At 38.7% G+C, this 14,930-nt stretch overlaps 1 protein-coding gene and 1 long non-coding RNA gene across 46 annotated transcripts in view; one reads left to right on the top strand and one right to left on the bottom strand.

Annotated features, from left to right (window-relative positions):
* The first annotated feature begins 377 nt into the window (after positions 1-377).
* On the top strand, positions 378-1,805 carry LOC107835541 (uncharacterized). Its single transcript, XR_001661320.1, has 3 exons — positions 378-475; positions 551-629; positions 1,693-1,805. It is a non-coding gene; the product is annotated as an uncharacterized LOC107835541 (long non-coding RNA).
* A 2,942-nt stretch (positions 1,806-4,747) lies between these two features.
* The window catches only part of kcnma1a (potassium large conductance calcium-activated channel, subfamily M, alpha member 1a), a 157,859-nt gene continuing 147,676 nt past the window's right edge, over positions 4,748-14,930 (bottom strand). For 34 of the 45 annotated variants that reach the window (XM_016667797.1, XM_016667801.1, XM_016667806.1 and 31 more), the window contains 5 exons: positions 13,485-13,679; positions 12,926-13,044; positions 12,605-12,829; positions 10,247-10,275; positions 4,748-7,950 (listed from right to left, as the gene is read on the bottom strand). In XM_016667797.1, the coding sequence (XP_016523283.1) occupies positions 7,799-7,950; positions 10,247-10,275; positions 12,605-12,829; positions 12,926-13,044; positions 13,485-13,679 (720 nt within the window). In that variant the 3' untranslated portion in view covers positions 4,748-7,798. Of the gene's footprint in view, positions 7,951-10,246; positions 10,276-12,600; positions 12,830-12,925; positions 13,045-13,484; positions 13,680-14,930 lie in introns of those variants that run through there. The other 11 variants (XM_016667822.1, XM_016667866.1, XM_016667909.1 and 8 more) reach the window with 2 other exon arrangements.

Here is a 14,930-nt window from a genome sequence, read left to right as displayed (position 1 = left end):
ACCGGCAGAGAAATGAGACCCGGGCCCCTCGACGCGGCATTTCTCCTCTGCTTTATGGCGAGGGAGGATGCCTCGAGGAGGGTCCTGCTCGGCCTCGTTCGGTAAACACACTGCCAAGCTAAATGGCTGATCAATCAATTTCAGCGGGATCGATCTGCATCAGTTCTGCTTGCACGCGCACACTCGGAGCCACTTTATTGTAAATCAATCATTTTGAAAACATCTCACAGAGGGGGCCTGTCCTCACTAACAAGCCATCAATTCCAGCTGCCTCGTGTAGCACCCCCTTATCAGGCCCACAAATCAACCGCCACACTAACATCTGCTCCATTTTCATCGCACGCTCACCCCACCTCACTCTGTCTTTCAGACTTGTTCTGTCCTCTCCGCTTGCCGGATTTTGATGGTGTTGTCTGGCAAGAAGCGGACAGAAGAGGCTGAAAATCTTCACCACACCACTTAAGATAACCCAAGGGTAATAGTGTTTGCACATTTGAGAGAGAAATGAGGACAAATGCCAGGGTGGGTCATACGTTCTCCTCTTGAGCAGCTGTTTGACGTTGGAGTGTGAAATCGCACACTTCAGCTCAGGAGTATAAAGGAGGAGGAGGAGACCAGGGTTCAGAGACGTAAGAGATGTCCTCTGATTTTTTTTTCTTTTTTTTTTTTCATTTTATTATTTTTCTAGCAGCCAGGTCATTTCAGCATGTTTAAAGGATTCCTAATGAGATATGGCAGGTTTGGACATTGTAGACTAGCTTTTCAAAAGTGTGCACACCTCTGTTTATATGGTGTAAAGAAAGGAAACCATGATCAACCATGTCAAAACTTTACCTGCAATGTAGCATGTGTTCAAACTGCAAAACAAATCAGGTTTGAGAATAACCTGGATGATTAAATGCAACACGCTAAAGGTATCACTTTGTTGCAAAACTTTTTGAGCCAATTTCAGCTCAAGAAAATTGAGCTAAAACAAGGTATAATTGTTGGACGCAATTATACCTTCAATTATAGTGAATTTGATTATCCAGAAGTAAAGTTCACCTGTCATAGTAGAATTTTCCTCATTTGTATCCCATAGGGTTAGGGTTAAAGAATAGAAATGATCTTAAATGCATCAGTCAGGTGAACTGCACTATTTCATATGCAAAGCCCTGAAGTCAGTCATTGATGAGTTAAGAAAACAGGACAGAAGGATAATAACACTTAAAATGCTGCAGAAATTTCTACTAAAACTTTTGGGGCATGGCAAGATGTTTCTTTTTCCCAGATGTGGGTAGAGTAGCCAAAAAATGTTAAATGGCACCAAGTCAAAATATGGCTGACAAACTCCTACCTAAGAAAAATGAATGCAGTGAACTGAAACAAAGTGCTTAAACAAAGACTTAGTTTAATGCAGGGCAGTGGATTTTTTAGCATTTTTTTTATCTTAATGATATATCACATGTTTTCATATTATGAATGCTTTAAATATGTGAAACCTTTTGAAATGAAGAAATGATCACAGTCTCAGTTCTTTACATCACAATAAATTACATTTTTAACAGAAATAAGTAACGGCTACTTACTTACTTACTTACTTCTGGGAGTTACTGAAAGTACAATCGGATCAGTTGAGGTGCAAATCTGCTCTTACCACTGTTAAATGTCCTTTAATTTTAGCGCCATCTAATGATACTCTCATCTCTGCAGGCTTTGCTTTGACATGTTATTGCTCTTGCGTGGCGAAAAGAGGATTATTTCCTCAATGAATCATTTGCTTCTGGAATAAGTGTATCTGCAGGCAGAATCAACATTAAGAAGCTAAGCATCCTGATGTAATGCACATTCACAGAACTGATGGTGAGATACCTCCGGTAATGTCCTTTGCTCATCTGTGGTTGTTGTCTCCGTGCAGATGTATGAGCCAGCGCAGACAGAATACTACTCCCACCCATCACCGTGCATGCCCACCTGATTGACAGCCTGACAGGTGAACGTGATGGAGCAGCTAATGGCATGTCAGCAAATATAAATCAAGAATAACGCCAGAGCCAATGAGAAAGCGGATTGGTGGTGCAACCTGAATGGTGGGGTCAGCAACTTTTGGCAGGGGGAGGAGGAGGAGGATTGATAAACTACAGTGAGCATTAATCTGAATCTGATACTCAAGGTCAGGGTCTCCTTCTCCAAATGTCTTCTTGCGCTGTTTGTGCAGCACACTATGTCCTGATATGACATGCAAACACACACAGGTAGAAAGAACTATTTCTCTTATTACCGAAATTCTGATTCAAGCCACTTAAAAACAGGCATAGTACCAATACCAAGTCTTAGTGTAATACTTCAGTAATGTCAATGTCATGCAGAGCCAGTCCAAGGTTGCACTAGGCTCTAAGAAGATTTTTTTATTTGGGGCACACTTCTTGCAAATGTTTTTCTTTTTGCAAAAAGGTAATGCGGGCCACAAACAACACCAATACTTTCAATAGCTTTGTGAACTGTGTACAACTGACAGGGCTCTGAATTAATGTTCATGTAAAAACATTACACTTTTCCAGACTCTTGTCTCTATAGTTTTAATTCCAGTCTACTGTTGGATCAATGGGGATAGTGGGAAATTAAAGGGAGTCTAGAAATACAAACGTTTTAACATTTTCTATATATTTATTCCCCCAGACTGTGTAGGAACCCTGAATTGGTGCGTATGTCATCATCTGCCGTATGGATTAAAGACTCTGACAATAAGTACTTATGTGAAATCTTGGTAGCTTTAGAGTCCAGTTAAAACACACATTACATTTTATTAATATTACATACACATACAGCTGTATTATTGAAAAAAAAACTCAAGTTCTGCTTTGACCTTGTTTGATGTGAAGCAATGTGTGTGACGCATAGATAACTTGGTTTGCAAAATATTTCAGTGAAGGTTCCGGTTAATCCTTAGTGAACACAATTTATGTAAAAGGTTGTTCTCCTGACCACTGTGCTTTGAAAGATGTAAAATGTATTAAGTGTCTCAGTCAGATGGGCACTGCACGGCAGAGCACAACACTTGAGACAAGCAGATGACTGAATCTGTTTTACTAAGAACCTTAATGTAAAGGTTCACGAAAACTATAGAACTTTTTTGCAAGTCCTGCACATAAAAACAAGCTACCAATTTTTAAACTGTTCCCTGGAGGGGGAGGCCCCTTTTAATAACTAATTCAATCTGGTGCCAGCAAAAAGCAGTCTCATTTTGCGTTTGGAACAAGATGTTTACGTACACTGAATAAAAGAATTCATACCCCTTTTTCCATAAAAATATATGTATTCTGTGCACCAAATATACCTCTATTCATTTGCAAATGTTAGTAAATTACTATACTATGGTCCCTTCTGTGTAGCATAAAATGGTAAGAAAAACTGAAATACATGGTAAGAATAAAAGACAGAAATCCAAACCTTAGAACACAAATACATCCATTTTAATTTGAGAAAATACAAAAAGAAACCATGTACAATCTATGTACAAACTTTTTGTACAAGACAGAATATTTATCAGCAGATTATATTTGACAGAGTCAGGTAGATCAACTCAGCACCATCAAATAATCTGTTTATCCTTCATATCTAAAACATATCCAAACTAATTAGAATGCTATGTCAGACTCCTGTATGCTGCAATGACAATATGTCAACAACTCCTACCTGGGATAATCAACAGTAATATTCTGAAATCTTCCTGAAATGATAAAAAGCAACATTTATTTGGACAAAAGTGCTGAACGCAACTTTAATGTGTTATTAAGACTTGAGACCTACCTCCGTTCCCCATCTTATATATCATATCTAGTACAATCTCCTGCAAATAAATTATACCCATCTTTTACGGCTAAAAAAAAAAATCAAAACAATAATACTGAAAATAAAACTAATGCAACATACTGCCACATTAACATATTCTTTAATCTCAGTCTGAAGAAGTTGAAAACCATGTGTGAAGTAACATCTACGGACTTGTGTGCAAATCCTTCAGTCATCCACATCTCACTGCACACTGTGACGAGACCTGCAGCAGAGACGATATGCATGATTTGACCTCTGGGGGTCCTGACTCCTTCTACTCTCTGCTCCAACCTCCTGAATGCCACTTTTCGCTTTAGTGGGACTTAATTCTTAGGCCCTTCTTCTGACCTACTGCACTGCCTGGCACTGTACTGGCATGGAGGCATTAGTGGCTTGGATGTTCTCCATGTCAGTACAAGACTGTTTCTCACAGCACTTGGACTTGACTGGATGACTGAAGGATGCTCGCTCAAACAAAAGATTCATGGCACTTAAAAAAAAAAAAAAAAAAAAAAGGTTTAGAGGTATACGATACAAATACATTGCTAACAGTGTAGGAAGAAGACACATCTTAATCCAGTGTTGTTCATAACGCTGGTTTGAATGAGTTGCATGATGGGGGCTCAGGTAGAAAAAAGCACAGTCATTAAGTATATGGAAAATAAATTCATGTGTTGTCAGTTTGAAGCATTAAATGCCTTAAAGGTACCGTGTAAACAAATCAGAAGCAGTTGTGACAGTTTGTGACAGATAATGACAAGCTGACAAAATGGAATGTAAATCTCGGATTATAACAAAGTAAAACCCAGGACAGCTAACAATGTTCTCTCGTTTGATAACCTTTGCTGAATTGGTGCTACCTTCTATCTCGGATGTTTAACCACATCTTACTTTTCCTTAAATAGTCTCTGCATTCTTAAATAAAACCCAAGATTTTATTTTATTCTTTTAATTCTTAAATTTGTCAATTCAGTTTGAGTCATTGTCACATTAATAATTTCTTAGCGATCAGGCTAGCAAATCTGCTATAAACATCCCAATTCTACAAATATTTTACTCGCATTTTTTTTTTTTTTTTAAATAAATCTATTTGCTACAATGTGTGACAATGATGTAATCACAGTTCCAAAAGTTCACTTTAGGACAATGTGTATGAAGCGCCATTATAGTTACACCCAATAGACAAACACTTAAGCTCGGATCATTTTGTTTGAGAAAGACGTGTGCTCTATATCATGGGTTGAGTTTACACAAACATATTTAGCACAATATATATATATTTATTATTTTTTTCCATATTCCAAAAGGGTCTCCTATGTTTGGAGTTACTTTTCCTTTACAGTCTATAGGGAAGAGAATCACTGCAGTAAACAAACAGCATCTCCCAATCATATTTATTTATTTTATTAAATTATTTTCTCATGAAAACACTAGCACACTGTGCTGTAATTTCCGCATCTTCTTTCCCCACACTAGAGACCTAATTTAGGTCAAACATGTCTCTTGAAGGTCAGTTAGTTCTGGCCTGGACACAGTGGGAGCAACTTCATCTTCTTTGACTCTTCACTCCAGTTGCTGAATTTCCTTCCCCTCCAAAACATAGTTCACCTCCACCTACCCTTACACATGATTTCATAGACACAAAGCACCTGAGCTATGCGTAAGGTGAGCTCAAGTTCATTTTTGCATGCACTCAGTGGAGCCGAGCTGTGAGTTTTGTCTGCTCCGGAGCGATGCAGTCTGTTAGTTAGAGAGTGCAGCGGGCGACAGAATTAAATAGACTGTGAAAATAAATAGCGCTTTTTATTTTTTTTTAAACTCAATTGATATGTTAAAGATTTTGAATATTCATCTTCCAAAGCAATCCCTTCTAGATTATTTGTTAGAAAAATAAATAGAAATCAGTTATGTTTATGGTATAAAATAAAGTTTAAATATAGAAATCCACCACCACATTTCTAGAAGGTCCATAACAGCTGGATTTGGATCTACAGGCGTAAGCAGGCCGGCATTAAGGACACAAGCACGTCTTCGGCGTCCTTCACTGCTGTCTGTGGACTTGTTGCATTTCCGCCAACTATGGTCGAGTCTTACAGGACAGAGCGCAACTGGTCTACTCCTGAAACTTTTGAGGGATGTGACATCTGGATTGGCTGCAGAGAACATCCAAGCTCTCAACTGCCTCTGCGCCAACCCTGTGCCAGGCAGTGGCTCAGATCAAAGAAGGGCCTATTGATGCCCACTATTATGCGCTATGTGGCATTTCCTGCTACACAGACCAACTTTAGGGTGAAACAAGGAAAAAAAAACATTCAGAAAAATGCAGCACTGTTCTTTTTGATCCCTTGTCTGCCGCAGATGCTACGGCGATATGTTTAGGAACGCCAATCAGCTGCCGTTCATTGCTAGACCAACCATAGTTGGGGATCTTTCATTTTAACTTTAATGCAACTTGACTAGTTGTAGATCCAAATCCTCTAGTTTTTATCATTGTTAGTAGCTTTACTTTAGTACTAAGATCATACATGCAGTTCCCTCCAGGCTGCACCAATGCATACAATCCAGTGAGGGCGGATGCTTTACATTGACACAGGAGAAACAAGTGGCTGAGATGCACACTTTTACACACTAAACTTAATGGATGATGGATAGTGCAAACACTATAGTGTTTGTGTTATCGGTGGCGGTTTTTGAAGTGGACCACGGCCCACTGCGCAGGGCAGGAGAATGCCACCAAGTTTTTTTCCGCAGCGTAAACAGAGTTAAAACACACTTTATAAATGTCTGATTATGTTAAATTAAACATTTTTGTTTGATCTCGACTGGATTTGTTGAAAATCCAAAATTCCTAGGCTGAATTTGCTGAACAGTAAATGTCTACACTGGACAGAAATTCACTGAATACTGCTGAAATATTCTGTTCCATTTTCCTTCTGTTCCTCCGAGGATCCAGACGAAGGGGCTTGCCTAGGGTACCATTTGTATAGGGACCGCCACTGTGTGCTATAAACTGGGATTAGGCACACATGTGAGGTTGAATGTGAATCTCAGCCTCGGTATTTGACATATCTGCAGAAAACACATGGGTGCAGAGTTGTCTTTCAAGGAAGCATGAACCTTCATTGCACCATTCTCCGAGTTAATAGATTTCTGCTTTGCAAGGTGATTATGTTCTGCAGGGCTGGAATGCTCTTGCTCAAAGTGATGATTCAAGATAAATCTGCAAACCATAAGTAACAACATGATGGATAACAACCAAAGAACAAGATTAGTATGCATCCAAAGCCCAGCACCCCTTCCCTTTCTTTTCCTCCTCCTTCATTCCATCCATATGCAAATCTCCTCCGAGACAATTTACTGCTGGGGGGCGGTGGGGGGAGTGATGCTTCCAGTTGTTCTGTCAAAAGAAGCCTTTTTTTCTAGTTTTAGTGCAAATAGAAAACAGAAGCAGACAGAAGATATGATGACGATGAACCCAGCTGTTTTTTTACGCGACGCATCTGGGTTGGATCTTTGGGAGATGATATTGTCAGTTTATCGCTTGAAATCCTCATTCTCCAATAACTCACCACCGCCTTAATCCATGGTCTTGTGAAGAAGTGAACTATTGCAAAGAATAACAGGAAGTACTTTTTTGTTTTCTCTTGTCAATTCTTAAAATAATTTCAAAAAAAGTGCTAGAGGGAAGGGACTGTACAGTCCTTATTTGATTGTCATTATGTACATCTTTATGGATACATTTGTAAATTAAACGGAGTCCAAAGTATGGAATTAACATTTAGGGTATACACACACGGGAGGTCCCCTCTTGTCCGTGTTTCTGTCCAACCCTTGACTTGAAGAAAGAGTGAAGAAAAATGTGTTGTCAGTCTTCAATACCCCCGTCGGTATTATCGTCACATCTCCTCTGGTGATCTCGGTTCGTCTCTTCAGACAGAGCGCACAGATGTCTGGCGAGTAAGCAAAGAAACACTCATGGCCCTGTTCAGCATTCATCTTCAACTTCTCTGATTGGTGGAATCAGGCTACTGGTGGATTTGTATTGGTTGACTTGGTTGGCCATGTGAGTGCTCATGGGCTTGATCTGAATGTTCCTTGGGTAGGCATTTTCCGGTTCATCTGTAAACCATTTCTTTTCTAAAGGGAACAAGGCAGAAGAGGAAGAAAACGTCGAGTTAGCTTGGAAATGTTTGCAACGTCAGGTTACTTACAACCAAAATGCCTCAGTTTAAGTGAGATCAGTATTGGCATGGCACTGTTTTGCGGTTAATCTCAAAGTGTAAGGTATATAAAACAATTGGAAGCCAATTTGAAGTTCACACAGTGGCATACATTTTCAATACATCTTTGAAAGCACATGTGGAAATATCCATTTCAGTTGGATAAAAGGCAGTGATAGTTGCTTCAGTGCTACAGAGTGAAACATTTGGTTATGTGTACAGGCTTTAAGACATCTATATTTAAGAGATTTTGGTTTCCACCAAAATATAGAACTAAGAATAATGTTTTTTAATTGATGTAGCAAACCTCTTGCTTCAAGAAGTTCAGGTTGTACCATTGCAGAAATGTATGTATTGTTGTAGAATATTGTGGTAAATATAGTTGTTGCAGATTTTCCTCAGTTGTTAATGTTTGTCACATAGTCCTGGCATGTCTGTGAGCTTTAACATATTGGTCACCAAGATCGACTTAAGATATCGTAAGCAGCAATAAAAGTCCATCCAACTATTATCAACTGAATATCAAAGCCTACAAAATATTACACCCAAGAATGAAGATAATGCACACATTAATAATATCATGAGGACTGTGATTGTAAAAATTGTTTGATATTAGTCAGACAACTGGATGCAAAAGTTTTAATGCTGACCATGCCATTAGAATATACTAAAAGTGTTTGCCACTAAGCAGAGAGACTTAAAGTCATTAGAGAGATCTCCATTTCATGCTGTTTACAAATTGGGCATGGTCAGGAAGAATTTTACCTTGTATTGTCTTTTGTGTGGATTTTTTGCATATAACTAGCTGGAAGCAAAAAGTAATATTATACCGACACTGTGGTTAGTTAATACAAAAGAATTCAATTGAGAAAAGCTAGTAGGAAGGGAAACTGTTGAAGCAAAATATAGTTTGGAATAGTGTTGCTTCTCAGGGAAGCAACACTATTCCCAGAAACACTGACCAACTTAAGCTTATCATAATCGCAACTCTTTAATCTAAAACTAATTTGGAGTTCACAGATTTAACAAAAATATGTATTGTTTTAGAAACACATTTTCCATGTTTAGAAGAACATAAGTACATTTCTGAGATGAGTGAGGAGTGTATTTCCAGTTGTCAGAAGTTCGTAAACCCCTTTCCACTCCTCACATATCCTTTTCAGGTTTAAGTTGCAACAACAAATTTTTAACTTTGCTGGGTGGGGAAATGTGTGTCTGTGTGTGTGTTGGCTTGCATGTGTGAAGATTCATTTGTGAGGTTGTGTGTGTCTGCGTGTGCATCAGCAAGTTTAAGGCTGCAGGGCTGTGTGTTAGAGCACAGACATTTGATGTGCAGAATTGTGCCCGAGGTGAAGCAAGATGTCTGCCATCTCTCTCCGCGGTCCCCTGTTGACACGGTAACTTAGTGATGTCGCCTCTAACCAGCATATCAGGTGAACAGGGTTACAAGGAGGGAAGTTACAGACTCATATCCCCCTCTTTAATATAAACTTTAAATTGGTCACACCTCCCACTTTCTCAGTGTGACCGATGGCACAGGGCTGGACACACTTTCTTTTAAATTCTGTGAAACGGTAAGTAAATCCACTACATCGGGGAGGGGGAGATATAAATGACTCTGACCTACATGTGAGTTAACATGCAAGTTTGCGCAGCTGAAAAACTTGTTGCCACTCTGTGCTTTAATTAAACAGTTGCTAGAAAAAGAAATAAAAAACAGTATCTTACAACACTGCATGGGAACATATGTGTGACATCTTAAAGCCTGCTACGAGTCGTCTGACAGCATTCAAACAAGAGGGAAGATGCACAGACACACAGACCTCTCACACAATGCAAATCATCCCAAGTTCAAACAAATCATAAAAGGGGGCATGAAAAATAATGTTAAAAAGAATGCATTTCAGAGAAAAAGAATACTTAGATCATCAACTAAGGAAAATGCACAAAAAAGTGGGGAGGGTATCGTCTCAGCCTCATGCAATGTGGAGATGGGCCTGATCATGGCAGGTAGGAGGCAGGAGCAGCAGCAGACATTTTGCTTTCTACATGAAAGCAAAGCTTAAACTGAGGCATGGTTTGCTCAACATCTGGAGAAGAAAAATGAAGAAAACAAACTCCCCTCGTCATAACAATATCCGCAGGGGACATAGTTATGAAGCAGAACCCCAGGTAAAAGTTGCTAAGTCATGCAGAATCGTTAACTTGCATACCTTGGCCCATTCTATTCATCCTTGTTGCACTTCAGAAAAAGAGGTAAGTAATCTACTGTAAGTAGGTAATATTTACAGTCAATACACAACGGACAAAATGACTAACCACTCTATTTAAAGCTTGCATGTTGTTACTTCTGCATTTGGGCGGTTTAATACATCTTAATTTCAAGATGTATTGAGAGCATCTTGTCTTCACTTTGGTAAATTCTGAGTTTAACCAAAACAAATCTGCATGCTTTTAGTATCTTGTGTCAAGGTTTAAAAGTTCAATTTCATATCTCAATCATAATACTTTAGGGGAGAAAGAGCGGAAAATGAATACAGCACCCTTCACAGTTATCTGCACCACCTGACTTATGGCTTTTAATAAATTCATAATTTCTCCCAGTAGAATAGACTCACAACATTTTTTTTAGAAGAATCCAACATTTAACACTGAACATTTTATTCAGTGAGGGGACAGAATCTCAATCTGCGTGAGATTCTGTCTGATCCAAGACACTGCAACTCGGATCAGAAGTTGCCATGTCTAATTTCAGTGTTGTCAGATATTTTATGTTTTAAATTTAGGTTTTTGAGCTGCTGCTCCCCACTGAGGTAGATTACATGGCACATTAGGCTCAAGATGAAATACTTTTAAATGTTTCCAGACGTTGCCAGTTTGTTGAATCTCCAAGTTTCTGTCCTCAGATAATTTTTCTTGACTTTGTCCTCTCCACTGGATAAATCTTATCCACACATTACTACTGTATTAACTCAAATTGGAGCTGTGGACTTTTCTGTTGCTACTCAGTGGCCTTATGCACTGATGCCAAAGTTCAGCAGTCCAGACTGAACAATGTGGGAGCACTCGGCAATGCTGTTGAGCAGCCTTTAGTTGAGTCCCATGACGAATTTTTTGCAGTCACAGCTGGAAAGACATATGCGAGCAAGACATCCTACAAACGTTCAAAAAACTATTTAACACAAACCATACAGTCTAAAAGATAACTGCACAAAATGAATGTAAACTTCTAAATGTGAAGTGAAAAAGAAATCTGAGAAAATGTTCTTAAATTTTTTTCAGAATTTAGCAAATTAAAATAATTCTAGTTATACCAACTGACCAAATATATAAACATTTCATTCAAAATTAGTGCTTTGTTTAAAACATGGTTATGTGTGATTTAATGCAGTGTATGTAAACATCTAGTTTAAATTTTAAAAAAGCAGCTACAGATAAGGGAAGGTTTCGATACTCACCATTTTATAAGATCAACACACCTGTGCTTTACTTGAATCAGGTGTTTTCTAGTCTTTCCATTTTTGAGACGCATGTTTTTGGGTCACTTTGTGTTTATGCTCCAGGGAAACTAAGGAAGTAAAGCACTACTAATAAATAATCTTGATGCTTTAAGCAAATGTATAATCTGATTAATTTGCAATTTACATCTGGACCTAACTGGTTAGGTCCAGATAATTTTGGAAAAGTACTGAAAACAAGTATCTCTTGTTTTCCAGATATGAAAACTTAGCCAAACTTTTTTTTTAGTGTAAGATTATCCTACTTCAATGAAATATATACATATATTGTTAAAGAGTTATTACACTTTGTTTTGCCAGGGATACTAATAAATGTGGAGGGTGCTGCAACAGAAGTAAGAATCCTATACTAAACTTGAAATAATTTTAGAACCGACTTATAAAAAGAATAGGAAATAAAAACCTTGTTAAACACGGACATGCAAAAAAGCACAACAGATGCACCATGATTGGGAAAATATCAACACTGCTAATGGTGAATGATCTTATGAATAGTAGTATATCTAAAAGGCAGATTTCCTTTATTCTCAGTATATTCCACTACACATCACGAAACACTACAACCATGATCTAGGCACTGATCATGTGAACAAATAACCACTAAACAACAACTACAAACAGCACAAATACACCAAGTTAGACATGAAACAGCTACACAGAACAGGTAGACCCAACAACATACTAAATGTTTGTTATGATGACATTTTTACTATAAGCTTGTTTCCAACAACAATCAGTGTCATCCAAGCAAGAAGTTAAATTATATGCTATGCCAAGAATCAATAAGAAACAAGTGTGAACCGTTTTTCTAGCAGTTTTATTGATTTTATGTTTTTTTTTCTTTTTTTTTGTCCTGTTATGATCGCTGTGATGCGAGAGTGAAAACTGCATGCAGATGATTGTGAAGAAAAATAAAAACAGCACAAACCACACATTACACTGCATCTGTCATCACAGCCTGCACACAAATACACACGGCTAAAACACACAGGTCACGTGTAAAACACTTAACATGCAGATCAACAGCACACGGCACACACAAGTGGCACCTACTTCTGTTTTTCCCTCGCCTCTCTGCTCTTACTGCTGCGGTTCTGCCGGTTGGAGGGAGGCACCGAGTGCACAGAGGAACTCTTTTTGCTGGAGGAATGGGAGGAGTGGGAAGAGTGGGATAAGCTTGTCCGCGACTGGCCAGCGTTGTGGTCAAACTGCATGAGGCAGAAGATCAGGTCGGTGGGCACCAGCTCAAACTCGTACGGTGGGTTTGTGATCACATATCTGGCCAAAACAAGAAACATCGGAAAGGTTGATGCGCGACTCATTTTATTCCCAGTGACGATGGACTCTGGTGAAGAGAAAGCTCTGGCACGGTACCGTTTTGTGCACTGGCTTGGTGTGCCGAGATGAGCATCTCTTAATCTGTAGATCCCAAAACACAGCATGTTGTACGTTTTCAGGGCTTTACAGAACAAGTCGCCGTAGCAGCCACCGTCCTGTTGGTGAACAACAAAAGAAAAGTATGTCAGCTAATGAACTCCTTCATTGTCAGTAATATTAATCAGCTCTTTACTTGGTTTTTAATTCCAAGTGAATGCCAACTTTTAGCACTAGAGACTGCAGCAATCAACAATGTTTGTGCACCAAACCATAATTTATTCTAGAGAAAAAATATATATATATTTATATATCTGCAGAACTAGAAGCTCTGAATAACAATAAAACCTTGTAAAAGCAGGTTGGAACCAATTCAACTTGGTGTTTCCTTTGCAGCACTCTTTGTCCTCTATCAAAGTGTTCTCTGCCCACCGAGGCCTGCTTTTCGTGATTACTGTTGCTCGCATAGGATTAAGGACTGCGACAAGCAGAGGCGACCAGATGCGTGCTGTTGGGTAATGCCAAAACGTTGTCATTTCCACTCAAAGCATTTGCTTACCCCTAAGTCAGCAAACGGGCCATCATACAGGGCCAGCTGGGCGACGCGACACCTGTCTCTGTTGGCCAGCGTCTGTGGCGTGCTGTAGCCTCCTCTGAGAGCGTTCTCCTCAGCCAGCAGGCCCTCCAGCTCTGGCGTGGCTCCTCCCGTGACTAGTGTCCGGATTAGTGTGAGGATGTTATCGTTGAAGTATGTCTGGACAGAACACAGATGGGTTTTCTGTTAAAAAGAAAAAAAAAAACAACAAAAAAAACTCCCCCAGTCACCACTAGAGAGAGGTGTCAGATGAGAAGGGAATAAACAGACAGCCAGTTATGCTGACCTTTACCATGTCTCCTTGCAAAGAAATGAAAAAGAAAAATGAGCTGATGAAAACTTAAAAACATTCCCTTGTGTTAAGTTTAATAACTGAGAAATAGTGAAAAAAAATTAAAAAGCTTCCCTTTATTTTTTAGGCCACTCTTTGTAGCCCCCAAATCAATTTTGGGTGTTAAATATTATATCCGATTCATATGCTCCAATTAAAAGCCCAGTTTTCCTAGTTCCCAGTCCAAAGTACAACATGAACGCCCATTGAAGTTTGAAATTTTGGGCAACTTTGAGACATACAGTGCTGTCCAACCTCTGTTTGTACATATTTTTGTTTTTTTTTACCACGTAAAATATTTTCTGACTATATAAAATGGACTGAAAAGACCATAAACTTTAATATCTAAAGTTAAGGAATTATGTAAACTTTTAGTATATTTTAAATTTGGAATAACTGATAAATGTACTACTTGGAAATGAATACAAGCAAATATTTAAAGCTAATAGTGATAATTTAATGCTGCCAGATCTTTAGTGTTGCTTGTTTCTATGATGTTACACGTTACAAAATAAATAATTGATTATTTTTGGTGATTGCCCTTATTGTCAGCGTCAGTACTGGAACATTGTGTAACAGAAACAAATGCCAAACCCAGTGAGTAAAACAAGGAAACAAGCCCAGCTTTAGAGTTTGTGCAACATGCAAATAATCAAAGAACAATTCAACAGATATATTAGTGGATCTTGGTCTTAACTGAAAGTGGGTTCCCAGAACCGATCTTACTAAAGGCCCTATTGGGCCAGCGGAGACGCTATTTAATTAATAAGTCAGTCAGATAGAAAAGTTTGAGTTTACTTTTTAGAACATTATATACTTCAGAAAGTGGACAAGAATTTTCCACTTACCGGCGATAAATTATAGAGCTGATATTTAGTTTTGTATAACCTAGCATGGATTAACCTGAGTATATTTCTGAACGTCCTTGCCCGTTCGTTAGCTTCAAACCTCTTAGATCTTCTGCGTAGCTCCTTGAAGCTGTTTTCAGCTCAAGGTTAGCTAGTTAAGAAGGTCTTACCTTTAACGAAAAGACATAAAACCTTCCACTGATGGACAATGTGTGTTAATTATTAATTCTG

Source organism: Poecilia formosa, unplaced genomic scaffold (assembly GCF_000485575.1).
Source record: "Poecilia formosa unplaced genomic scaffold, Poecilia_formosa-5.1.2 Scaffold12, whole genome shotgun sequence".
Classification (NCBI taxonomy): domain Eukaryota; kingdom Metazoa; phylum Chordata; class Actinopteri; order Cyprinodontiformes; family Poeciliidae; genus Poecilia; species Poecilia formosa.
Note: the sequence above shows the minus strand (reverse complement) of the source record. Positions and strands in the feature narration are given on the sequence as shown.